The 27,846-nt window shown below is 48.4% G+C and overlaps 1 protein-coding gene and 1 long non-coding RNA gene across 2 annotated transcripts in view; one reads left to right on the top strand and one right to left on the bottom strand.

Moving 5' to 3' along the window:
* The window catches only part of LOC311618964 (uncharacterized protein), an 84,663-nt gene extending 68,888 nt beyond the window's left edge, over positions 1-15,775 (bottom strand). The window contains exons 1-2 of the mRNA XM_084876766.1: positions 15,636-15,775; positions 9,446-9,676 (exon numbers count right to left, since the gene is read on the bottom strand). Coding sequence (XP_084732892.1) covers positions 9,446-9,575 — 130 coding nt within the window. The 5' untranslated portion in view covers positions 9,576-9,676; positions 15,636-15,775. The remainder of the gene's footprint in view (positions 1-9,445; positions 9,677-15,635) is intronic.
* LOC311619006 lies at positions 9,168-13,947 on the top strand. Its single transcript, XR_014794433.1, has 2 exons — positions 9,168-9,907; positions 12,384-13,947. It is a non-coding gene; the product is annotated as an uncharacterized lncRNA (long non-coding RNA).
* Positions 15,776-27,846: the final 12,071 nt, after the last annotated feature.

Raw genomic sequence — 27,846 nt, 5'->3', positions numbered from 1 at the left:
TACAGGGCTAGGTGTGAGGGAGGGCCCAGAGGTTCACCTCTGCGCCCCACCTTTTGGGGCTCCCATGGAGGGGTCATTGCACAGGCATGGTTGGTTAAGTCAGTGACCATCAGCGACTGGACTGACATCTCCAGCCCCTCTCCCCTCCCGGCTGTGAAGAGGGGTGGGCTGACATTTCCAACCTCCGATCACCTGGTTGGCTCTGCTGGCAACCGGCCCCATCCTCAGGAGAGCTAGGAGCTTCCCAAAAGTCGCCTCAAGACTGCAACTCGGACCCTTTACCGCTCTCACCCCTGTGGAAGTACCGAGGGTTTTAAGAGCTCTGTGCCTGGAACCGGGTCAAAGGCCAAACTCGTCGCCTAATTCTACATCACAGTGTCTCAGAGTGTTTCCTGTGCAGCGTCATTTCATCCACAGGCTCCTCCTCAAGGGTGGGGACCACAAGCCCAACCTAGAGTTGCCAAGACTAAGACTCATGGCTGGAGCACCTTCCCCCAGGCGCCCTGTCTGACCACTGCTGAGGGCTGGGGTTGGTTAGAACCGCCGTCCGTCCAGCTCCCAGCTCTTTCCATCAGAGCACATTCCAGAAGCGAGTGAGTCTGTTCCTGGTGGCAGCCTGGCCAGGAGTGGGCTGGGCAGGGATGGAGCGGGAGGCGGGGGACATGCGAGGGACTGGCATCTTCTTGGCTCGCCAGTGACAAACCCACATTGAAGTAGCATTGACAAAACACAGAGATTGATTTGAAGGCTATGTCCAGCTGGGCCGTTTTTATACCGCAGGCCACAGCCCTTCATTGGGTTATGAAATCAACTTAGTGCATCTCAACATTGCAGTAAAGAAAATGCCAAAACCGGTTTTGTTCAGTGGATAGAGCATCGGCCTGTGGACTGAAGGGTCTCAGGTTTGATTCCGGTCAGGGACATGTACCTTGGTTGCAGGCACATCCCCAATAGGAGGTGTGCAAGAGGCAGATGATTGATAACTCTCTCGCATCGATGTTTCTAACTCTCTATCCCTCTCTCTTCCTCCCTGTCAAAAAATCAATAAAATGTATATTTTAAAAAAAAAGAAGAAGAAGAAAATGGCAATGAACAGAATGGAAAGTATTAGGTGATGTTATACACAATGAAGGTAGGTATTGTTTCATGAGAATTACATTCGTATAGTCATAACACTATAGTGTGTGTTTGTGTTTGTGTGTGGGTGTGTTTGTGTGTGTTTGTGTGTATGTGTTTGTGTGTGTTTGTGTGTGTGAGAGTGTGTGTGAGTGTGTGTGTTTGTGTGTGTTTGTGTGTGTGTGTTTGTGTGTGTGTGTGTTTGTGTGTGTGTGTTTGTGTGTGTGTGTGTGTGTGTGTGTGTGTGTGTGCGCGCTGGACTGCAGTGTGAAACGGGTCATGGATAGAATGTGGGAGCGCTCCTGATCTAGCTCACAGATCCAAAGGGAAATCCACACGGTGTCCGGAGCTATGGGAACTTCAGGTCCTGGGATTCGGGACCCCATCAGAGGTCAGATGTCAGAGGTCTCCAGCCCTCTCACTTTCCCCCAAGCCCTGAGCTTTTCTTGGGTTCCCAGCCTCATTCGGTCCCAGTACAGGAGGACTTCTCCATAGCAGAGCAGAGCCCAGGCCTGATCTCACTCCTGCCCTTCTGTTTCCTGGATCGTAGCTGTCAGGGTGTCCCCCTCAGATTCAGTAGGATGAGTCCTTGGGGCGGTCTCTCTGGGCAAACCTGTGTCCCTGTCCCACTGGTCCTCATGGCGGGGGACTGTGCTTCTCAGACTCCCAGCGAGGGTCACATTCCCTCTCCTGGAAGTCCTCACCAGAACCAGGAGGTCCGGGCAGGGTGGTGGTGATCCGGGCCCAGTAAAGAGGGTGCCATTGAGGACTGTCTTCCATGAAGGCTCAGGTCAAAGAGCTGGCTGAGCTCCTTGGCCCGGGCCGGACGGCATTTTGTAGAGTGGCCTCCCTCCCAGCCAGCCTGTCTTCCTAGGCTGGGACCTGGTGCCTGCGGGTCTGCAGAGCCCTGTCTGGCGCCCACCCTGCCGCAGCGGAAGCATCCACTTCGGGCTGTCCGCTGAGCTCTCTGCACTTGGCATTTGGGGGAAGATGTCCGCAGCATCAGAACTGCCCTCTTGCCCAGTTGGGTGTCATCTTACCCATAGGCTTATGTGTGTCCAAGGAACTGGGTGGCTTCGGAAGGGTCACAGAGGCCAAAGGTCATAGTCCCAAGGCCACCTGACCCTCGCCAGGGGCCATGGGCCCAGCTCTGCTCACCCCCATGCAGTGGCTGAGGGCACTTCCCCCACATGGGTGGGCAGTCGGACTCCCGCCGGCTGCGGTCCCCCGTGACCTCATCACCACCGGGAATGTCTTCAGGAGGGAGGAGCTCCAACCTTCGGGAATGAGTGTGGGAGGTGGTGGGCTCCGGGAAACCATCAGAAGGCTGCCCACAGCAGGAAACAAGGGAGCCCATGGGTGAGCTGGGGTCCTTTCTTGGTTCTGATTCTACGGTCCCCCACCACACTTCCTCCTCCCCTAGACGGTGCCTGGGTGGGGGGTGGGAGGAGAGGGGAGATGGGAGTGAGGCCTTGAATCGAGCCTGCTGAACAATACATGATTTTTTTTATTAAATTATTATCTCTGTACATATACATGCCCTCCCTCCCCAGAGTTTTGTGTCCATTGATTATACTTACATGCATGTATACAAGTCCTTCGGTTGATCTCTTATCTCCCCCATATCTCCCTCCCCGCTGTAATTTTTACAGTCTGCTTATTGCTTTACTGTCTTTATATCTATCTTTGGCAATACATGAGTTTTTATTTTTATTTTTAAATATACTTTATTGATTTCAGAGAGGAAGGGAGAGAGGGAGAGAGAGAGAGAGAGAGAGGGAGAGAGAGAGAGAGAGAGAGATGCATCAATGCTGAATATGGCTGACGGAAAGCAGGACAAGGAAAAGTCATAGGTCTGCAGGCGAAGGAGAGCGCCCAGAACGAGAAAACCCAGTGGTTTCAGGAAGAAAAAAACAAAAAACACCTATGTTTTAACACAGCCTGAGGGAGGGTCCCCAGCAGGCAGGCTCATGACAGCCACAGAAGCCAGTAAGCATGTTAGCACCCACACCCTATTTTTATTTTATTCTTTTATATTCTGGAATTAAAAAAAAAAAGTATTTAATGGCAATGCACTGCTTTCAAGAGAGCAGCTAACAAGGTAGTGTAAGGTAGGTGAGCGGGGAAGGCAGGAAGGTGTACACAGTTCTGAAGGAGGTCAGAAGGAGGCCTGGAACACGGGTGGGGGTCGGGGGGATAGTATTGGGGATGACAGGGCCTCTCCCTTCCCGGATGGAATCTGGTGGAGCAGGTTCCAGTCCTTCTGTGCACAGACAAAGGATCTTATCCAGCAATTGCTGCGGTTGCTGCTGGGGGGGTAGGGGGTGGGGAGAGAGAGAAAAAAATGGCCGGTGAGTTGATGAGAAAGGAACCACACTGCAAACCCGGGTGAAGGATCATATAAACGGAGCTCCTTGAAAATGGAGCTGGAGCTGCCATCCCCGAGGACCTGCCTGCGTGCCATGTGCCTCAGCCCTTTGCAGTGTTAAAGGGGCCTCCGCCCTGGGCCTCGGCTTGTACGGAAAAAAAACCTGCTTGCAGTGATCAGCAGACAGCAGTCACTGTGAGGACCACCGGACAGAGGACCACCGGACTGGGAATTAAATAACATTGCTTAGAATTAGCTTCCCTATGGGATGTCGTCTGCCCCAATGGAAATGCCTGGGAAACGTGGGCTTCGGGGCACAGACTCCTTCTTGTGAGTTCTTGTCTGACAAAGTTTGAAGAATAAACTCGTGGACAAAAAGGTTTCTTTAATTTAAAAAAAAAATGTGGAAGTTTATTGGAAGCATATATAAACTCTATGGGGGGGGGGGCGGGTGTGTGCGCTCTCTCTCTCTCTTGCTCTCGCTCTCTCTCTAATGAGAAAAAAATCTACATCCAAAAATCTAAAATGTGTAATCTGCCTGGTGTCCTGTGTCTCCAGTTTATAAATGCTGTAGTTCTTGGTGTGACCCTGACCCTTTCTCATTGGGCCTCTTCCCCATGTTCGGACCCTGTGCTCTCCTAATTGGTCTCTCTTTTGTTTCAAAGTCCAAAGCTCACCTGGTGCTGGTTCTTCTCTCCCTCATCTTGCAACATTCCTCTATCTCCTGTGAAAGTATGGTCCCCTCTTTCCAGCATCAATTCTGTGGACATTTCTCTCTCCTCCGAGAAAGTAGGTTTTGTAAGGTTTGAGGCACAGGAAACTGATCACCAAGGAGTTTTAAAGTAAAGTTTATTCCCCAGTAATGAGCGGGACTCATTATGGAGGTAGAGAAATCAGAATTGAAGGAGTTGGGAGGAGAGATGGAACCAGCCGGCTGCCACCTGGACGTGGAGGATCAGCAGCACGTGGCTGGTTTGGGGGTCCTTTTAAGGGGAGGAACAGGATAGGGTTGGACCCAGGGCAGAACAGGAAGGGGTGGGCTCCAGGACACTTTGGCAGGCCTTGATCCATGGCTCAGTGTCCTGGAGATGCCCCTGTGACAGGTGCCAACAATGTCACAACTCTGCCCACCAGTTGGGAGGAAGGAGAACCTTATAGGTTTCCTCCATCCCAGTACCCCATGACTTTCCTTAATCCCCTTCTCCGGCAGCATTTCTCTGTCCTTCACAGCCCTGTCTTACCTGCTCAGGTTGGAGTGGCTTGGATCTCCTTTAGGGCTCTCTCTCTCAGTTGTCTTGGCCAAGGGAAGTGTTATTACCTAGGTGGATCTCCCGGCTGCTCAGGTCAGGGCTGCGTCTGATCCACCTTACAATTGCCTTCATTGCTCAGGCCAGAGGGATACCTCTGTCCTCCCCATATGCATCCTCCCCCGGGGACCCTCTGTATTCCCTAAGCCTGCCTGTGTGGTCCCTAGAATCCCTTTCGACTTCCTCTGATTGGTGTAATTGTTCGCCTCCCCTGGCTCATGATACCCCTGGCCTCGGTCTCCTAATCAGAATATTACTTGGGCTTCCGCCTGAATTCATGATTCCTCAAGAGCTATCCTTCGTGGTCCCAAATACACAATAGTTTCCCCCTCCCTTCCGAAGGCCTTTTTGTTTTCTGGTGACACCTTTCCCATCAGGGACCCTACTGTCCTCAGCACTGGAAGAGAGTGCGCGGGGACTGAGGAAGCCATGAGTTAGATCCCCCCTCCCCCCCCTCCCTGCAGGAACGAGGGGCAATGAAGATGGAGGAGAGAGGACAGGTTCACCTTCACTACACTCGCCAGCTGACAGTGCCCAGACCCCCAGAGCACAGGAAGGAATCCGCTGGCAAGGCCACAGGCATTTTCTCTGCCGCCCCAACCCGCCCATCTAGGCCAGGCCCCTTTGATTCCCCTCAGAGCTGAGCCTCTGGTTGAGCCTCTGCCTCACCTGTGGCCCTGGGGCCTGCTTTCCCTTGCTTGGCTGGGGGCTGAGGCAGAGTCATGCCGGCTTCCTCTTCCTTGGAAGATGAGTTCCTAAGGCTTCTTTCCTGCAAGAGTTTATGTAAAGAAACACAACCGTCCATCTCAGGAGTGCTCTGGGGCCGAGGTGGGCAGAGCCAGGCAGAGCCGGCCAGCTCTGAAGGCCGGCTCCCAGCTTCATCCTGACCTGCTCCACCTGGGAGAGAGGGGCAGGTTACAGGAGCTCCCTGTCCCAGCCAGCCAGGGCCACTGTGACAGAAAACCCCGTGTGATTTCTCATCACTCTGGAGGCTGCGGGGCCCAGACCAAGGTGCACGCCAATGGGGTCTCTGGTCAGGGATCATGAAACATGACCTCATTCAACCCCAACCCCTCCCTAAAGCGGCATCTCCAAACAGTCTCCAGAGCGATGTGTCTTAGGGGGACACATTTCCATCCCCAGCACCTGCTGTGGCTCAGTGTCCTGTCTGTACAACCAGGAAGGCCCTCTTCCCAGGCCAGGAGCCTGGAGAGACATCAAGGGAGACACAGAGGCACGGCCGGGCCTGTCCAGGCTGAGCACCATCATCATCTCCAGGAGCCCTCGTCCGAGGGGCAGCCATGCAAACTGCACACTCTGGCTTCCTTCACACCCTCCCCTAACCCTGAGTGCCCATGAGGCCTAGTCCCTCTCCCCTCCCTCCAGACTCACCTGCAGGTGCTCATAGAGCTGGGTGAGTTCTGCCAGCTTTCTCTCCCACTCCTCAGCCTGGGCCCTCAGCTGGTCTGCCACCTCGGTCCTGGCTCCCTCCTTCAGCTGCTTCCAGTCCTTCGCAAGGCTGCTCATGTCCATGCCAAGGAAGACGCCAGCCAAGGCGCCGTGCTTCAAGAGAGCCTTAGTCCCCATCGCCAGCGGGGTGCCTCTGAAGGCCCTCCTTACAATCCTGGTCGTCTGGGCCGAGGCTTGGCCAGTGAGGAGGAGATTCTCTGCGGCCTCACCCAGGAGCGGGTAGGCTCTGACTAACTCCAAGGCCCGCATGTTGTTCTCAATGTTCTCAATGGTTTTCCCAACGCTATAGACAGTCTTTCCGGCCCCCATGATACTATTGACAGCCTCCTTGACCTTTTGACCAGAGTCAGACACTTCGCGGCTGACCTGAGCTTGGGCTTTTTTATTGTGACGGTATTCCAAAACGCTGGTCACCAGGCTGGTGGCCCCAGCCATTGCCCCCAAACCTTGACCAGCAGCAGAAAGCATCAGGCTTCCTCCGGCTGTGACCGGAGCGAAGGCCAGCCCCAGGAGGCTCATGGTCCCGGAGACCACAGCGATCGAGTCGGTCACCAGGTTGGTCTGGGTGAATTTTTTGTGGGTTTTGTCGATGTCGTCTGCGATGGCACGGTGCTTTTTGATGGCCTCTTCTAGTTTCACTTTCATCATGGGGTACTCTTTCAGAAATATTAATTCTTCAGGGGACAGACCGCCATCTTGTTGCTCTACATCTTCACCTGGAGGAATGTCATCATCGTCCAAGATACAGAACAGGTTTCCTGTGACTGCCCCCAGGCAGCACTCACCCCACCCCGGGGGAACCACTGTTCTGACTTATAGAGCCACTCATTAGTTTGCCTATTTTTGAACCTCATATAAATGTTTCAGGTATCAGCAGTTTTAAAAAATGTTTGGGATGCATTATTTCATTATATAAATGCACCACAATTTGCTTATCTGTTTTCCTGTCAATGGATATGTTTAGGTTTTTTATTCTTTCATCAATTGATACTAGAGGCCTGCTGCAAATAATTCATTCACCGGTAGGGTTCGTAGGCCTGGCGGGTGATCAGGGCCAATCGAGGCCTTCTGGCTGCCGGCCGGGGCCTTCCTTCATTCCATGCACATCCTTGCCACACCTGGTGGTCAGCGCATGTCATAAACTCCAGGGGAGACACTTTGCATATTAGCCATATATATCTATATCTATATCTATATCTATATCTATATCTATATCTATATCTATATCTATATCTATATCTATATCTATATCTATATCTATATCTATCTATATATATATGTGTGTATATATATATACATATATATATATATACATATATATATATATATATATATATATATATATATATATATATATTTAGATAGCTTCCAGCCATTGGTTATTATGAACAAACTAGAGGCCCAGTGCATGAAATTCGTGCGGGGGTGGGCGTCTCTTGCCTGCACCCTCTTGCAATCTGGGACCATTGGCTCCTAACTGCTCACCTGCCTGCCTGCCTCATCACCCCTAACCACTCTCCTGCTTGCCTGATTGCCCCTAAGCACCTCTGCCTCAGCCTCCATTGCAGCGGCTTTGTCCAGACGGATGTCAGGGATGACATCTAGAAGGTCATTTGGCTGTCCAAACTAATTACCATATTATGCTTTTATTACTATAGATTACATTTTAATTGCTTGGACAGTTGACTAGTCACCAGATGACCAGACACTCAGAATATTTGGCTTTCATTATATCGGATTGATTTAATGATTAAAAGATCATCTACACAGGACTTGGCAACAATTTATAAGGCCCCTTTGTATATCAGTCATAGTCTTAAAGAAATAATAATATCATGAGAGCTGCAAAATGTCCTGTCTAAACACACAGGGTGGGGGGGGGGGGGTCTGAAACCCTCCCAGAATCTACTTGCTAGGTGGTGAGACCTGGGGCTCAGGGATCAGGGGAGGTGTGTGTCAGTCAGGAGAGAGGGGCACTTTGGTTGATTGGTTGGTTGATTGATTGCACCAGGTGGTCATCCATTTGTAGAGCTATGGGTTCACAGAGCTGTATCCACTTTTCCTAACCAGCCCTAAGTCACCACGTGGTCTGGCAGTGGCCCTGATTTAAGGTAGGTGTGAAAACGAGTGCTTGGGCTGGAAAACAAACTAGGTTTGCAAGAGAGGAAACGGGCTGACCTCTTCGGAAGTTATTGCAATGGTCAGAGCAAGAGGCGGCAGCTGCTTGAAGCAGGCTGGTAGAAATGATAAACATGGTGGATTTGAAGGGTTCCACAGGATTTATCAGCGGATGTGGGATGGGCGAGAGCAGAGTCAAGGGTGACCTCAGGGTGAGTCGTGTTTGGGGCCTGAAGGACTGTTACAGGGAAGAGCCCATCTACTAAGATGGGTAAGGGTTTTCTGGGTGGGGCATTGAGTTCAGGTTGGGGTGGACTGAGTTTGAGATACCTGATTAGAGTGATGCTGATGCGCATAGATGACTCTCGTTCTGACTGGGCGAGCAAACGTGGGAGCCAACAGCGTGGAAAGTAATTCAAGCCCCAACATTGTACGTGAGCCCCACCTGAGTGGCTCGGTGCTTGAGCACCCACCTATGAACCAGGAGGTTGTGGTTTGATTCCCCGTCAAGGCACATGCTCAGGTTGCAGGCTAGAGCCCCAAAGGGGGCGTGCAGGAGGCAGCTGATCGATGATTCTCTCTTACCTTGACATTTCTATCCCCCTCGCTTTCTCTCTCTCTCCCTCTCTCTCTCTCTTTCTCTCTCTCTCTCTCTCTCTCTCTCTCTCTCTCTCTCTCTCTCTCTTCATCTCTGACATCAATAATTATACATTATATATATATATATATATATATATATATATATATATATATATATATATAACTTTTTTTAATTTATTATTTTTTTTAATTGCATGTGAACCCTGGGGAGATAGTGGCAGAAGCCAAGAATGGCCCAAGGTTGAGCCTTGGAGGACACCACCAGTTCAGCCAGGCAGGGAGGCGGCAGCTGGTGAAGGACAGAACTAGGGACAAGTGTTGGGATCCAGTGAAGGGTGTGTGACTGCGGGTGTTTGTGTAACCTTGAATTCTCACGTGTTTTGGGCCATTCTGCTCGCCATCATTCTCTTACAAAGACGTCACTGGACTCTGCTTTTCCCCATGTAGGCTGGGAGGGGGAGCTTACCTTCGATGACGGGAGCTGTCTCTGTAGTTGCCACGTCGGAAATGGTATCTTGGGTCTTTTCCAAATTCATAGTGACGGGCATCTGGCTGATGTGTCTCACGCTGCGGGAGGAAAAGGCTGACCTTGGCATTAGTAGAGTCAGTGTGGTCAAATGAATCACAGCCTGCCTCCGTCTCTCACCAGTTCTGTGATTTCAAGGAAACTCACTGCTCTCAGTTTTCCTTTCATCACCTGTAAAGTCGAGAGGACACTGCCTCTCTTCATAAATGTTGCAGGACAGTAGTTTCTGCATTTTTTCCTAATTATGAACAGGATACAAATCCTCTATTAAAGAAATAGAGTCTTAGATTGGGTCAGAAGGTGAAATCCAACTACATGCACTACTTACAAGTGATTGCAGCAGAAACAGAGGCTTAAAAAGTTAAACCTACAGGATGAGCTGATGTGTAGCAGGTCATGGAGGTGGCTGCATTCAGGAAAGGGTAGCACAAAGTGTTCTCATGATGGAACTTCTGCAAATTAACTGTGACCGCGACCACACAGATCTGCACGTGTGAAAAGTTGCAGAGAACTACATGCATGCACACACAAATGAGTGGAGGAGAGCTGGTGAATCTGAGGAAGTGGTTTGTATCCACATCCACTTCTTAGTTGTAATAGAGTTCTGTAAGCCATTGCTGGTGGGGAAGTGGGTTAAGGGAGGTATGTGGGATCTCTCTGTATGGGAATCTATACTTTTCTCAAAAAAAAATTTTTTTTAATATATTTTTATTGATTTAAAAAGAGGAAGGAAGAGGAAGAGAGAGAAACATCCTGCACACCCCTCACTGGGAATATAGCCCAGGCATGTACCCTGACCAGGAATCGAACCATGACTTCCTGATTCACAGGTTGACGCTCAACCACTGAGCCATGCTGGCCAGGCCAATTTTCTCAAAATTAACACTTAAATACACAGCATGCACCTATGAAAATGGCCAAGATCCAGAAGACTGACAACATCAAATGCTGGTGAAGATGTGGAGCAACAGGAACTCTTGGTCATCGCTGATGGAAATGCAAAATGGCACGGTCACTGGACGACAGTGAATCAGTTTCTTATAAAATTAAACATTCGCCGAGACCGGTTTGGCTTAGTGGATAGAGCGTCGGCCTCCGGACTGAAAGGTCCTGGGCTCTATTCCGGTCAAGGGCATGTACCTTGGTTGCGGGCATATCCCTGGTACTGGGTGTGCAAGAGGCAGCTGATCAATGATTCTCTCTCATAGATGTTTCAAACTCTCTATCCCTCTCTCTTACTCTCTGTAAAATATCAATAAAATATATTTTTTTAAAAAAACACATAAAGAAACAAAATTAAACATTCTCTTACCATATGATCCAGCAACTGTGCTTCTTGGTATGTTACCCAAAAGGAATTGAACATTTGTGTGCACATAAAAACCTGCACAGGGATGCTTCAGCAGATTTATTTATAGTTGCCAATGTGTGGAAGCCACTAAGATGACCTTAGTAAGTAGGTGAGGGGATGAATAAACTGCGGGACATCCAGACAATGGAATATTATTTGAGGCTAAAGGAAATGAGCTGTCAAGCTATGAAAAGACATGCAGGAACCTTCAATGCCTGTTACTAAGAGAAAGTAGCCAGTCGGAGAACACTGCACTCTCTCTGATTCTGACTATGAGACATTCTGGAAAAGGCAAAACTTTGCAAATGGGAAGATCAGGTGTTGCCAGGGATTGGGAAAAGGGAGGGGTGAGTAGGTGGAGCACAGAATTTTTAGAGAATTGAACTATTCTGTGTGATACATGTCACTATACATTCATCCAAACCCATAAAATCCACAACACTAAGATTGAAACTTAATACAAACTATGGACTTCTTCTGATAATGATGGGTCATTGTGGTCTCAGTAGGGACTGCTGATAATGGGAGTGGCTGTGCAAGTGTGGGGGCAGGAGGTATATGAAAATCTCTGTACTTTCACCTCAATTTTGCTGTGAACCTAAAAAAAAAGTCTACCCCATATAATAAAGAGATAATATGCAAATTTACTGTAACATCCTCACATAAGATGGCTGCCCCATGTGGTCACAAAATGGCTGCCCCATGTAGTCACAAGATGGCCACCACAAGATAACCAGCAAGGGAGGGCAGTTGGGGGTGATTGGGCCAGGAGGGGAGGGCAGTTGGGGGTGACCGGCTGGCAGGGCAGTGGTTAGGGGGCAATCAGGCAGGCAGGCCAGCAGTCCCAGAATGTGAGAGGGATGTCCAGGAGTTGGACATCCCCCAAGGGATCCCAGATTGGAGAGAGTACAGGCTGGGCTGAGGGACACCCATCACCACCAGTGCATGAATTTTGTGCACCAGGCATCTAGTTTTTAAGTAGCAGACATTGTATGCAAAAAAAAGGAGCACCCCGCAATCTTTTATAGTGGATTGGTGACATAAGTTATATAGCAATGACATGATACACAGCCATGAAACCAAAAGAGGTAGTTGTGGAGGGACCTCCCATAGACATGCTAAGTGCAGAGTCAGGGAGCAGACCCTGCAGAGATGCTTCCCTTGTGTACAAAAAAGACCCCTGTGCTTGTGCAGACAGGAAGCTGGTCCACCCTGTTAAGGTCAGGGCTGAAAGACACACTGGCTTGTCACCGCACACCCTCCTGTACGTTTTGTCTCAGCCAATTGTCCGCTTGTGATCCCAACACACTTTTTAAAAACTGCTTGCTCCCTGGAGTGGGTTGCATAATGTGCCCCCAAATTCTGTGTCCAGCTGGAACCTCAGAATGTGACCTTATTTGGAAAGAGGTCTTTGCAGATGTAATTAGTTAAGGATCTTGAGATAGAAACTATCCTAGGTGGTTGAGTGTGGAACTAAATCCTTCTTCTAAGAGGAGAGAACATAGAGGGATATGGAAAAGACGTGAGGCACTGATGGAAGCAGAGGTGGAAAGGTTTAGCACAGGGCATCCTTTTGCTCAAGGACTGGACTGGCCCGAGCCGAGAACTCGGGGGGAGGGGGGAGGGAGCATGAAGCTGCAGAAGGCAAGGAAGGCTTGATTCTCCTCCAGCGCCTGCAGGGGGCACTGGCGCTGCTCACACCTTGGTCTCCAGAACTGTGAGAGAATACATTTCTGCAGTTCAAGACCTCCCAGTGTGTGGTCCTGTTGCTATCGCAGCCTTAGGAAAAAAACAGGCTGGCTCTCATCTCTGTCCCCCCACCCCCGCCCCATCTTCACCCCTCCCCCATCTCCACACCCCCACTCTCTTGTCCTTGGCACTCTCTCCAGGCTTGTGGAGAAATGGTATCTTCTAGATAAGCCCACTCTCTCATGACCTCCTCTTTCCCCATCTCCCCCTCCTGTTCCACTTCTAAAAATCTTAGAAAATAAATCCTCCTTTACCAATTTTGACGTTACCAAAACCCTTCTAGCCCATTTTCCTCTAATTATTTCAACCAATGCAGATTTACAATAGACATTTTAGACGCAAAGAATCTGACGCATCTGCACTCTCACTCCCCAGAAATAAGCACCGCCAGCCGTTTATTCTACAAGCTAAAACAATTTAGACTCCCGCTGCTCCTACGGTTTTGCATGAGTTGTTGTCACTTAACATTATATTCTAGTGGCTCCTCATGTCACTAAAGTGTTTCAGACAGTGCAGAGGCCTTGCAGCTTTTCTCCCCGTGGAGGTATCCTTTCGCATTTAATTGCTCCCCTGCTGTGGCATCTCTGGGTTGTTTGCAGTTTCAGTTTTTCTTTTATAAATAGCTTTTGATCCTTCCAGACATGTTGGTCACATGTTTGGTGATTTCTTTGGGATAGTCTTTGAGGTAGAATTAATGCATCAATGATTTTTCTTCAAGAAGAAAAAAAGGTTTCTCCTCTCTAGTTTATAAAGCTGGGTTGGGGGGATTTGGCTCCGAGGTGCCCATGGCTATGATTTAAGCCAGACATGCACCTACTTACTTTAGGCACCTGTAATCCTCTCTGACGACGAGAAATTGATGGAAATATTATTCCCAGTTTACAGATGGGGAAACTGAGGCACAAGGAGACTGATGTCACACAGTTGGTAAGTGGGAGAACCCAGCGTGATTCCAGTTGATCTCAATCAGAGGGTGAGTTTTCTCCCCAGGGGAGATTGGTAATGTCTGTAGACATTGGTGGGAGGTGGGGGTGCCACTGGCATCTGATGCTGCTTAACCCTGCACTGCTCAGGGTGGCCCCACAAGAGAATGACCCAGCCAGGACGACAGCGGTGCTGAGGCTGAGGAACTTCCCTGAAGCCCTTCTCCGCCAGCACCTGTGACACCCCCAGTTCTCATGTTAGTCCTACTGGGCGGACGAAGGGCAGAGGGGCCAGCAGGGAGCTCTTGGGTCCTGACAGGTCCCCTCCCTACTGACCTCCCCAGATGTGAGAGGAGACAATGGGGTTGATGACTGGATAAGGCCTTCATTTGAGAGCTCATATTTCCTTTCTTTAATTTTTTTTAAAAATTGATTTCAGAGAGATAGAAACATCCATGATGAAAGCGAATCATTGATCTCGCTGCCTCCTGTACGCCCCACACTGGGGATCCAGCCCACAACCCTGGCATGTGCCCTGGCCGGGAATCCAGCCGGCTCATAGGCTGATGCTCAGCCACGGAGCCACGCCAGCCCGTCTGAGGGCTCCTATTTCTGTTGCCCGATGGCCCCTTCCCGCAAACCAACTCCCCCAGCCTCCACCCTAAGAAAAGGGGGGTGACTCTGAAAACACAGCGTGGGGCCGGCCCCCTCCTTCCACGGCTGGCTATCCCAAAGAAACCTACACCCCAGCAGGCACTGGTACAGTGGTGCCTCACACAACGAACTTAATTCGTTCCAGGAGCAAGTTTGTTATGCGAAAAGTTCGTTATGTGAAAAGCGTTTTCCCATAATACATGTTAAAAAAAATAATTCGTTCTGTAGCATAAAATATGCTAAGATGACATAAAAAAAGATAAATTTTTTGTTATTATTTTTATTTAGATACATCTAAAAACATAATTTTTTTTAAAAAAAAACACACATTTTTTTAATTTTAAGACAGACTAATTAGAGTCTATCGAATCTTGCACATCTTCATCCATTTTCTGCTTTTTGGCCGATGGTTTCATGAAAAACCTGTCCGAAGTCCTTTGTTTTTCTCTTTTCTCCAACATCTGCCGGAAATAACGGACAAGAGTATCGGAGTAAAGATCGTTGATCCTGTTTGCTTCAGCTGAATCCGGATACAGTGTATTGAGTTTAACTTAAAAGGACGACTGCCGTGATACGTGCGTGATTTAATTTGTAATGAAGAACGATTGCCTCGATACGTGCTTAAGTTAAGCGCAGTGACTAACGACTGCCTGCAGTGCCTGCGCGGAAGGATGCAATACATCGGCAGCGGTCGTGGAAGCTCGGGCGACTTCGTTGTGTGAAACGAAGTTCGTTGTATGAATCATGAAATGAAGTTCGTTGTGTGCAGCGTTCGCTGTGCGAGGCGTTCTTTATGCGAGGCACCACTGTATTGGCTTTGCGTTTTCCTACAATTCACCCAGCCCCTTTGCTTCTGCAGAGACCACAGCCCTGCACCTCGCCTGCAGGGAGCTTCCAGGAAATTGCTCCCTGTGGTCTCCTGCATTCTGGGAGCCAGGCCCTCTCCCTTTAGGACCCTGGGGTCCCCCCTCCCACTGGGGCTGAGGTGGCAGATGTTGGGGACTCCACTTGGTTGGTCATATCACACCCTTCATCAGGTTTTCCTGAGAAGGGGATGCCTGCCCTGGTTTTTTGAAGAATTTGAACTGCAGTCCTGGCCGGGTGGCTCAGTTAGAGCATCATACATAGGCTGAGGTTGCTGGTTCGAGCCCAAGTCAGGCACACCCATGAATCAACTCAAGAATGCATAAATAAACGGAAAAACAAATCAATGTTTCTATCTCTATCTCTATTCTGTCTCTCTCCCTCCCTCTCTAAAATTCAATTTTAAAAAAATGAATTTCAACTTCAAACTTTCTCCAGGCTCACAAAGTTGGTAACTGGCAGGACAGGGACTTGAACCCTAACAGCCCTGACCACAGCTCCTGTCCGTAGCCGACCCCTCAGGCCCCCAGGCAGCCTCCCTCCTCTGCCTGTGCCCCACCCGCTCCCACTGCTGCCCGAGAGTCCTTACCTTTCCGGGGCCGCCAGGTCCACTGGGCACTGTGAGTGTCCGTCCAGGCTGCGAGGGCAGCGAGGGAAGTGGCCAGTGGCCTATGGCCATCGGGTATTTCTAACCAGGCACAGGCTCAAGCCCCGCCCCCGCCCCGACCCGCCCCCGGCCTCCTGCCTGCAGCTGGCCAAGCTCTGGCCAGAGCAGGGACCGTGAGAAAGTGAAAAGATCAGGGGTTCAAAATTCCTGGCACAGAAAAGCCAGTGGTTCTCAGCACCTTTTCTAGGAAGCCTGAGCTTTCCGAGATGTGGTGTTTTTCACTTTCACTTTCCTTCTTGCTTATCTATTGTACAAGGATCAGCAAACTGTGTTTCTTGAGAAAAGCCCCTTGAGTGTGGCTCTCCCACAAAATACCACAGTGTGGGCGAGACTATTTTGAAGAAGTGGCCTTAGAAGAAGTTTAAGTTTAAAAAAAATGTGGCTCTCCAAAGACATGTCAATTGTCGTCCTGTTGAGAGTTGGCTCTGTGGACGGACGTGTTTGCCGACCCCTGGTCTAGTAGATGTGAGGGGTGGGGGCTGTGCCATCAGAGTCAGAGGGCTGTGTGAGGGTGCGGACACAGAGCCCTGGTGAGGAGCCAGGAGCCCCCACGGGGGCAGCTGGAATGATTGCTGTCACATCCCTTCCCATGGTGGGAGGGGAGGGCAGGAGAGCTCCCACCTTACCTGAAGTGTGAAATGCAAAATGCGCTGAAAACAAACTTCTTTCCTGGGGCATTGAGTGGTGAAATTTGACCTGAATCAGTGCATGTTTATACTTTTCACGCCCCCCACTTTATGCAAATATTCTGTTTTACTGGGAAAGTATTGACTGTGCTTGACCAGGGAGGGCTGCTGGGGCGTTACACGGTGTATTGTTAGGGTCACGGAGGAGGAATGCAGCAGCCCAAAGTGGAGAGGGATTATAAATGTATTAGGTGATCTGGATACCAGGTGGGCTGAGCCCCCAAATAGGGCCGGCACTCAAAGACGGGGAGTCAGAGGTTTTTAAAGGCCTCCAGACGGGCCTTTTCTGGGCGGAGAATTCTCTGTGCAGGTCCGGATTCTGGCAAAGTCTGGAGGGGGGAGAGGATGGTCTTCGCAGGTGTAATGTCCATGGTGAGGTGGCCCAAAGGGGAGCTCCCAGAGGGAGGGGATATGGATTCAATGATTGGATCAGACGTAACATTATAATACCTGTGCCCCCCAAAATGGAAACTCCAAAAACACACTGGCCCCCATGATTTAAGATATAGGACGGCGGTGGTTCCCCAACTCTCCCACTTTGCAAATGAGGAAATGGAAGCTTCTAGAGATTGGTGGCCTGCCCGTGGCCACACAGCGAGGCGATGGCAGAACCTGTCTGTGGGAATGAGCCTGTGGGGCAGTCCTGCGCTGAGAATGGGTGTCCCTCCGAATGTGGGCATGCCAGGAAGCTGTGCCAGCCAGGCTCCCTGATCTTCCCCCTCAGTCGTGGGGCCTTGGACCAGGCTGGCCACTGGGCTAGGGGTGGTGTTTACCACAGCAGCTCTTGAGAAACAGAAACCCCAGGAGAACCCCAGCAAAGGGATCTGCCCCCTGGGGGACTCTGTGTGTGTGTATTCCAGAGATGTGGAACCAGATGTGGTTGCTTCATTTTGTAAACGCCCCAAAGCTTCCACTGGGGGAAGGGGGAGCCATCCTGCTAAGAAGAAACAAGCTTGCCTTCAGGTTCATCAGCCTTTTGGGATGGAAAACCCACTCTGTCAGGTGAAGTCAATCATTTGGGGTGAGTTGTTGAGGCAAATCCAGGCTCAAATGTCCTATCATTGCCTTTCCCTTTTCTTAACAGTTCGCCGTGCCCCCAGATGGTGCCTGAGTTTGGGTGTCTGCCCTGTCCCTCCGGGGTCTCACTAGACGGCCTCCTTCGCTCCACCCTCCCAGCTGGTTTCAGCCACACCTGCACCACACTTTTCTGAGGTCCTGAGCCCTCTGCCCCTCTCCCCGCCTTGCCCAGGCCCTGAGGAGCTGTGCGGTGGGTGTAGGGACTGGACAGGGCAGAGGGAAGGTGGTATCTCTGACCCTCTCTCGGTCTGAGCAGCCACACCGCCTCCTGCCCCTGTTCTTGTCCTCGCTGTTCCTGTGTTAGGGGCAGAAATAGAATATTGGAAACTACCTATAATAGTAATTATAAGAAACATCAATCATGTTCTGTTAATGTGATGGTTCTATTCTGCATAGAGAAAGCACATTCTCACCTGGCTGGGGGCTGGGAGCTGGGAGCCAACATCGGAATGCAGTCCACCCTCCTGGCCTGAGAATTGCCTGTCATTATGGAAAGATTTATGATCTTGTGGTTGAACCAAGCTAGTCCCAGAGGCACCTGCTCCTACAACCCTCAGCCCCTGTTACCTGCAATCTGGTCCCAGGGCGCTCCGAGGCTCCGGGCCTCTGTGACCTATCCCCCTGCCTCTACCCCCTCCTGCCCCCAGTCCATAAGACTTGTAACCTGTAATGATTACACTTTTCCGTGTAATCTTTGTCCATCTAACCTAGGGGTGTCGAACTCAATCAGAGAAGGGGCGGTGTGGGCCACATTGCAAGGCTGTCATCACTGCACTCCGCTGTCAGTTTATGACATTGTCAGTTTATGACTGTTCAGTAAACCATTTGGCCCGCGATTTAGGCTGGATTTTAGATTTTGGCCCCTTCTCTGATTGAGTTCGACACCTCTAATCTAACCGATGGCAGTGACTGGCTCATGGGGTGCAGAGCAGATTTTTGTGGATGGCCTGCTGCTCTCCCATCCTGCTGGCATCCCTAGAACAAACGCTCATACATGACTCCACCCTGTCTCTGCTTAATGGCTCACGTGGGGACAGGCGGCCCGGACCCCTGGGTGGTCCCCTCACATTCTGAGCCACCTTCTTCACCAGGGGCACTTTTAGACCCCCTCTGCCACAGGCGGGCCTCTGGCATTTGCTCCTGTCCCTTCATCTGCCTGTTTCCCTCCCCATCACAGGTCATATCCGCCCTTTCTCACCCTACTTTCATATCCTTGGTTCTTCTTTTTTTTTTTTTTCCTTTTAAAAATGTTTACTTATTATAATTTTAAATTTTTGAATTACTATTGACATTCTATATTATATTAGTTTCAGGTGTGCAGCACAGCGGTTAGACATTTGTATAACTTACAAAGTGACCCCCCCCAACAATTCCAATGCCCCTGCTACTACACATAGTTATTGACTTAGTCCCTATGCTGTGCCTTACATTCCCTGGACTATTTTGTTGTTTGTTTGTTTGTTTGTTTGTTTGTTTGTTTTTAAATAAATCTTTATTGTTGAAAGTATTACATATGTTTTCCTTACCCCCTTCCTCTTGACCCTCTTCAGCCCGCCCCCACTCCCTGCCCCAGGCCTTCAGCACCCTATTGTCTGTGGCCATGGGTTATGCGTATATGTCTACAAGGTCTTCAGTTGGGATGGAAAACCCACTCTGTCAGGTGAAGTCAATCATTTGGGGGTGAGTTGTTGAAGCAAATTCATTCAAATGTCTTATTCACCCCCCCTCCCCACCTGCCACCCCCCACACTCTGCTCCATGCTTCCATATCTCAGGATCCACTCCGTTCATCAGCTAATTTTGTTAATTAGATTCCACATATGAGTGAGCTCATGTGATACTTGTCTTTCTCTGACTGACTTATTTTGCTTCGTATGATACTCTCCAGGTCCCTCCATGCTGTCTCAAAGGGAATGTTACTGTAATGTAGTATTCCTTATCCACTCAACTGCTGATGGGCACTTGGGCTGTTTCCAGATCTCAGCTACTGTAATAACCCTGCCTAGAACATAGGGGTGCATACATTCTTTCTGATTGGTGTTTCGGGTTTCTTAGGATATAGTCCTAGAATCATTGGGTCAAATGTCAATTCCATATTTAAATTTTTGAGGAAACCCCATACTGCTTTCCATAATGGCTGTACCAGTCTGCATTCCCACCAGCAGTGTTGTAGGGTTTCCTTTTCTGCACTTGTCATTTGTTGATTTGTTGATGGTAGCCATTCTGACAGGTGTGAGATGGTACCTCATTGTCATTTTAATTTGTATCTCTCCGATGATGAGTGAGCATTACAGCTAGGACTTTGAGCATTTTTTCATATGTCTATTGGCCATTGGTATGTCCATTTGGAGAAGTGTCTACTTAGGTCCTTTGCCCATTTTTTAATTCGATTGTTTGTCTTCCTTTTGCTAAGTTGTATGAGTTCCTTATATATTTTCGATATTAACCTTTTATCAGATGTATCATTACTACATATGTTTTCCCGATGTGAGACGCACGTCCTGCATGGTTCAGGGTTCGGGATCTGGAGAAGGGCCGTGTGCGCAAATGAATGAGACAAAACAAGAAATAATAATTTGGAGATATTGGGGGCCATGAGGGAAGCCCAATGCAAGGGAAAGCACTTCCATTGGTGCTCAGGCCTTGCCAATCTTTTATTCAATTTTGGACACGCATCTAGCCCTTAGTCAGGCAGGTAATTGCAATAACAGATTAAAGGTCAGTAAGTATTGGAAATATTTACTCTGAGACTGTTTGGTCAGGAAATTACTTAAGCCACCATTGTCTGGACTAAACAACCAATGAATAGCTCTGGCCTTTGCCAGGAGCTCAAGATCACCAGTGAGCCAGGCTCCTTGTTTCCGCTTTTCTGAGAGTGAAGACAATGGGTGGCCTCCCACACCCATACTGTGGGCTTCCGTTTTGTTTTGTTGAAGGTTTCTTTTTTGCTGTGCAGAAGCTCTTTATTTTGATGTCCCATCTGTTAATTTTCTTCTTAGTTTCCTTTGCCCTAGGACAGTGGTCCTCAAACCATGGCTTGTGAGCCACATGCGGCTCTGTGGCCCCTTGAGTGTGGCTCTTCCACAAAATACCACGGCCTGGACGAGTCTATTTTGAAGAAGTGGCATTAGAAGAAGTTTTTTTAAAAAAAAATATATATTTTATTGATTTTGTACAGAGAGGAAGGGAGAGAGATAGAAAGTTAGAAACATCGATGAGAGAGAGTCATCGATCAGCTGCCTCTTGCACACCCCCTACTGGGGATATGCCCGCAACCAACGTACATGCCCTTGACCAGAATCGAACCCGGGACCTTTCAGTCCCCAAGCCGACGCTCTATCCATTGAGCCAAACCAGTTTCGGCAGAAGTTTAAGTTTAAAAAAAAAAAATTGACTCTCAAAATAAATTTCAATCGTTGTACTATTGATATTTGGCTCTGTTGACTAATGAGTTTGCCATCCACTGCCCTAGGAGATAAATCCATAAACATATTGCTACAAGAGATGTCTGATATTTTGCTGCCTATGGTTTCTTCTAGGATTTTTATGGTTTCTTGACTTATATTTAAATCTTTTATCCATTTGGAGTTTATTCTTGTGTATGGTGTAAGTTGGTTGTCTAATTTCATTTTTTTTTTTTTTGCATGTATCTACCAATTTTCCCAGCACCATTTGTTGAAGAGACTGTCTTGACTTCATTGTATGCTCTTACCTCCTATGTCAAGTATTAGTTGAGCATAATGGGTTGGGTTGTGTTACGCCCAGACTTTGTGATCCCTAGGACCACCAGGGAGCCGAGTCTGATGCAATAAACAAAAGAGCCTGTTCCATGCTAGCATGGGCTCCTCCCACTCACGCCGGCAGCATGGTGAAAGAGAGCAAATTTCGCCCAGTCCAGGGGTTTTACTCTGGTCGGTAGTGATGTCACTGCCTCGGCTAACCCTGATTGGTTGGGTGAGGGCTAGGGATAACTCCGCCCTGTGGGGGCGGAGTCGGGAGCTCATCCTAGCCCCGCCCTGACCTCTCATTCCCCCCTTGTCTAATGTGCCTAGTCAAATCATTGACTCAGCCTACTTCCTTTCAGCATAAACAACAAATACAGTTACCAAGACCCTTAGTACCACAGTTCCCATCAGTATTGTCCTCACTGAAGTCCAGTTCCCCTCCTGCAGAAATCAGTTCTCCTCCTGGCCTGTAGTTGCCAGGATCCAGGCCATGAAGGAGCTGGGAGTCATGTAGTCAGGTCTGGGTGCCATCTACTTCAACAGCAGTGGGCGTGCTCAGGATAACAGTGCAGCGTCCCTTTGAGTCCTTGGGCAGTGAATTTCTTTACCCACATTGAGTTCCGGGGCTACAGGGTCTGCGGTGGGCACTGGCAGTGCATCTGGAACGAGCAAACTGCAGAGCCTGTAAGGACTTGAGCAAGGGAATGGTTACCATACATGATCCCCTCCCAAAAAAGGGGAAATTTGTCCCAGTAAGGGGTACACCTGGCCCTCAAGAGGGCAAAGGACAGGGGGTTGGTCCAATTTTCACCGATTCTAGGACATATTTAGTTAAACCCCTTTTCCAGAGTCTCACTTACCTGTCCTAAGGCTGGAGCTATATGCTGAGATACCTTAGCTACCAAGGTGGGGTTGTTATCTGATACTGGCAGCCTGAATCTAGGTATAATCTCCTATAGTAATCTCTTGACTACTATAGAGGTAGTTTCTTTCTTAGTGGGGTATACTTCAACCTAATCTGAAGTGTCTACAAAAACTAGATCTTAATGCTGGTGGTTTAATCTCTGAAATCCTCCTACCTATGCTCTTCTGGGGAAGTTCCCTGGGACCCAAATTCCCAGGGGGACCCCCTTATTTTGTTTAGCATTTACCTGTGCACAGACAGTACTTCTAGTAACTTTGCCTCACAGAAGTTCAGAAGTCTTGGTGACACTTAAGTGGGTAATCTGGTGTCACTGGGCAACTCTGACCTAGAGCCTCTGGGACCAACAGTCTTGTCATCTGGAGGGTTCACCAATAATCTGGTCTGTCAGGGGCTTGCTTCTGTTCAGCCGATTCCTTCCGGCTGCAGTTGGTAACCCTCTTTTCTCTGTGGATGGCACAGGGTCTCCATCAAAGGGCCTGGATTAAGGCCAAAAGTTCTGGAACTGTGCCCAAATGGTGTGGTCCAGGGTAACTACCACTGCTCCTGCATATCAGGTCCCATCCTGAACATAACTGCTCCCATCCGTGAACAGTACCTTGTCGTCTGTTACCTCTGTGCAGTCATGAATGGGTTCCTCCATCATCATCTGGAAGCAGGCTGGCAGGGTTGATGGCCAGAGTCTTTTGAAACCGGACACAGGGCTGGTCCAGGAGAAAAGCTTAGCTCCTGGCCCAGAGTTTGCTTATGTGCCTCCTTTACCAGCAATGCTGTGGTGGCCACTGCCTGGAAGCACACTGGCCACCCTGCTGCCACAGGGTCCAGTCTCTTAGACAGATAGGCAACAGGTCTCTTCCAGGGACCTAGAGTCTGAGTGAGAACCCCTTTGGCAATGCCCCTTACCTTACTCACGTAGAGGTGGGAGGGCTTCACGACGTCTGGTGAGGTTAGGGCAGCTGCTGAGATGAGAGCCTTTTTTAGCTCCTCAAAGGTCCGTTGTTCCACTTTGGACCAGTTCAACAGCTGCATTCCCCCAGTACTTGTTCCTTCCGAGGACCACAGTCCTTCTTGATGTCCAAGGAAAACAGGCAGTTTGTCCGGTGGCTTCCTGGGCTGATGTATGAGTCCTATTGGCTCTCTCAAGACTAAATAGGCTGCCCCAATGCCCATCAGGAAACTAACAGGCTTGCCTCTCCTAGCTAACCTGTCAGGACATTCTCTTTATAACTTTTATAAAATTCTTATCTTCCAAAAATACATAACCATGCCTCAAATTTTAAAGAAAAGGCAAGGGAAGAGGGAGCAGGTCCAGCACCTGTTCCCAGGCCTCCAGCCGCTTGAAATTTAAAATGCCACATTTTTCCTACAGATACAGATTTATCTGCATTTCTAAGCCTCCTCTACTCCCCCCTGCAGAACATCGGTGAAAATTGTCCAAGCAGTTGCGGGGGGTTAAATCATACAAATAATTGTTTTCACATTGTTTTAACACAATTCTAAATAAATTATAAACCTTTGTGATGAAGTCTACTTAAATCTACATACATGACTGAAACCAAAAATGATTCCCAAAGTTTAAACAACCGAATGTACAAATACAAGATGCAGGTACAAGCCCAAATTCAACAACAATGGCATATGAGAAAAGCAAAACAAAACAAATCAAATATAAAAGTTTCATGTTACATTAAACATTACTTTAGAAAAACTGACTTAAAAAATACTGCATCACTGACTTAAAATAATTTCTTAAGTGTAAGCATTACACACATTTTCATCTGAAAAATGAGAATAAATCAATCCTTGAGATCTTTGATCATTACTGCTTATTCTAAACACATATAATACAGTTTGACCTGCCATATTCTAGGCATCTGGTTACTGCAATTAACTTTTCCTAATTCAATTTATACTTTGAACTTTTAAAGCCGGCAAGTCAAATATATTTGGCTTTTTTTTTTTAGATTGATACCATTACATTTCTAACATATCCTGCTTACTTAGGGTAAAGTTTCAGCAACAGATCTGATCATACATTTTTTCAGATCTCAAAATTTTTTCTTAAGTTCAAAGCACTGAATAATCTTTTTGCAGGAGAGCAAAAAGTCATGCACTCTGCAGCCTCCCCTAGACCTCTCCTCACCAGAGGCAGTTTACTAAGATTCAAGACAATGTCAGAAAAAAGAATGAATTTTGTTCATAGGTCAATCACAATTCATACTTAAGTAGCTATATGACTCTGCTTAGCTGATACCAATGACAAAGACTAACCATTGTAAGCAAGGCCATCTGGGCAGCTTCACCAGGGAATCACCTGCCACTCCCTGCAGATCACTGGAGTAGCATTAAAATGCAAATGAACACATTCTTTAGCTGAAGACTCCCGGCCATTCACCACCATTCAAGGCCATTCACCACCATTCACGTAAACTTGTTACCATTACCATCCAGTTTCCGCCTCACGGCTGGGAATTTCAAAAGCTGCTTACAATGACTTGGGAAACTAGTTTTAATTTATCTCCCAGTTATCTCCACCACTTTTAAAGCTCATTCTGTACACAGAAAAGCGTTTTAAGCACAGTCCAAACTATGCGCACTCGTTTTGAACTGGCCTTTTCTCTTTACTGAGCACAGAGATTCGCCCTTGAGCTCTTCTCCCATACCCTATGCCTCCACGCCCGCCCAGGCACCCCCAGGCCCAGGCCCCCGGAGGGAGGCTGCTGCTACCGCTGCCCCAGCCACGCTACCCAGGCAGCCCCGAGGAGAAAGCGCGGATCGCCCCAGTGGCTTGCAAGCTCCACCTCCCCTTCTCCAGGCAGCCAGCAAATTAACCCAGGTGCCTGCTCCCCAAGCCAGCCCACCCCTGCCCAGCTGTGCTCCAAAGCACAGACTGAGCCCCGCGGAAGCCCCCCCCTCTGACCCAACGCTGCCTGGGGGCCCCGCACCGCCACGCCGGCCACACTTTGCCAGCTCCATCCTGGGGCGCCATGTCTCCCGCAGATACCAAACTCAGACCTAGGAAAGGTTTCCGCAGGTGAGGCAACAGCTCACGCCGCACACCTCGTCCTGGGAGAGGATTCATTCCTCTCCTCACAAGGGTCCCTCTAGGGCCCTCCGGGGAGGTCAGAATGTCTTCTGATCCTCCTGCCCGTGGTCCTATGGCACGTCTGCCAGACGTCTTCGGGCACCAATTCCACGAGGGGTTTTACGTCCCCCCCCAGAGCGCTCACATACCTACCGCGGCCAGTCAGACTCTCCGGATTGGGTCCCTCATGGTCCTGGCTGGGGATCCCGGACAAATTCCCTCATATGTTACGCCCAGACTTCGTGATCCCCAAGGACCACTAGGGAGCCGAGTCCGATACAATAAACAAAAGAGCCTGTTCCATGCTAGCATGGGCTCCTCCCACTCACGCCAGCAACATGGTGGAAGAGAGTGAATTTTGCCCAGTCCAGGGGTTTTACTCTAGTCGGTAGTGATGTCACTGCCTCGGCTAACCCTGATTGGTTGGGTGAGGGCTAGGGATAACTCCGCCCTGTGGGGCGGAGTCGGGAGCTCATCCTAGCCCTGCCCTGCCCTCTCAGTTGATTTCTGGGTTCTCTGTTCTGTTCTATTGATCTATATGCCTGTTCTTATGCCAGTACCAGACTGTGGCTTTGTAGTATAACTTGATATCTGGTGTTTCCTCCAACTTTGTTCTTCTTTTTTAAGATTGCTGCAGCTATTCAGGGTCTTTGGTTCCATATGAATTTGTGGTAGATCTATGAAATATGTTGTTGGTATTTTAATGAGGATTGCATTGAATCTATCGATTGCTTTGGGTAGGATGGACATTTTAATGATGCTGATTCTACCAATCTGTGAATACAGAATATTCTTCCACTTGTTTATATCTTCTTCTGTCTCTTTTTTCAACGTCCTGCAGTTTTCTGAGTACAAGTCTTTTGACTCTTGGTTAAGTTTTTTCCTAAGTATCTTAATTCTTTTGTTGCAATGATAAATGGACTGTGCATTAGTTTCTCTTTCTGAGAAGTTACTATTGGTGTATAAAAAAGCCATCAATTTTGGGGGTACTGATTTTGTATCCTGCTACATTGCCACATTCATTCATTAAATCTAGTAGTTTTTTGGTGGAGTCTTCAGGGTATTCTCTGTACATTATCATGTCATCTGAGCATAATGAGAATTTTACTTCCTCCTGTCCAATTTGGATGCCTTGTATTTCTTCTTCTTGTCTGATTGCTGTGGCTTGGACTTCCAGTACTAAGTTGAATAAGAGTGGTGAGAGCGGACATTCCTGTTTGTTCCTGTTCTTAGGGGAAATGGTTTTAGTTTTTACCTATTGAGTATGATGTTTGCTGTAGGTTTGTTATCTATGGCCTTTATCATGTTGAGATATTCTCTATTCCCACTTTGCTGAGTTTTTATGAAAAATGGATGTCAGATTTTGTTGAATGCTTTTTATATGTCCATTGATATGATCATGATTTTTGTTTTTCATTTTGTTTATGTGGGCTTGTTGGGTTCTCCTACTTGGAGCTCTCTGTACTTCCTGAACTTTGTGACTTTTTCCTTCACTAGGTTAGGGAAGTTTTCTGCCTTTATTTCTTCAAGCATGTTCTCTACCCTTTCTCCATTTTTGCCTCTTCTGGCACACCTACTATGCGAATATTGTTACATTTCATGTTGTCCCACAGCTCCCTTAATCTGTCCTCCTATGTTTTTTTATTTTTATTTTACTATTTTTTTTTCTTTTTGGTTCTCTGATTGAGTGATTTTTCCACCCCGTCTTTTTTCTTTCTTTCTTTCTTTCTTTCTTTCTTTCTTTCTTTCTTTCTTTCTTTCTTTTTAAATATATTTTATTGATTTTTTACAGAGAGGAAGAGAAAGATAGAGAGCCAGAAATTTCGTTGAGAGAGAAACATCGACCAGCTGCCTCCTGCACAGCCCCCACCGGGGATATGCCCACAACCAACGTACATGCCCTTGACCTGAATTGAACCCGGGACCTTTCAGTCTGCAGACTGACGCTCTACCACTGAGCCAAAGAGGTTTTGGCTCCACCCTGTCTTCTAATTCACTGATCTGATCCTCAGCTTCCTCTAATCTGCTGTGCATTCCTTTCAATGTATTTTTTATTCATGCTATGTCATTCTGTTTTCATAGTTATCTTTTCTCATGCTGTTGATCATCTTTACCATCATAATTCTGAGTTCTATCCTACCTAATAAAGGTATAATATGCAAATTAACCATCACTCCGACACAAAGATGGTGGCTCCATAGCCACAGGATGGCGGTGCCCAGTCGTCTCAGCCCGGCTGGAGTTCCCCAGTCCCGGGGGAAAGAGGGTGTCTGCCACTGAGAGCGGGAAGCATGAGTGGCCTGGCAAAATGCTTGCTTCATCACTGCAGTGATGAGGCAAGTGTTCCACACCCAGCAGCAGATGGGCCAGGCTGGGATGCAGAATGCTTTCATCATCACCCTGGCAACAAGTCAAGTGTTCTGTGCCCAGTCGTGGATGGGCCTCTGGGCCATGGAGAGGCTCTGGGCAGTGGGCGCAGTGGCCAGTCCCAACAGAGAGCTACTGGCACACAGATTCATGCTCAGGGCTACTAGTATCAGATACATTTCTTATCTCTATTTCATTTATCTCTTCTTCTGGAGAATTCTTTTGTTCTTTCATTTGGAGGTTGTTTCTTTGTCTCTTCATTTTGGGTGCCT

Source organism: Pipistrellus hanaki (genome assembly GCF_964339955.1).
Source record: "Pipistrellus hanaki genome assembly, chromosome: 3".
Lineage (NCBI taxonomy): Eukaryota > Metazoa > Chordata > Mammalia > Chiroptera > Vespertilionidae > Pipistrellus > Pipistrellus hanaki.
Note: the sequence above shows the minus strand (reverse complement) of the source record. Positions and strands in the feature narration are given on the sequence as shown.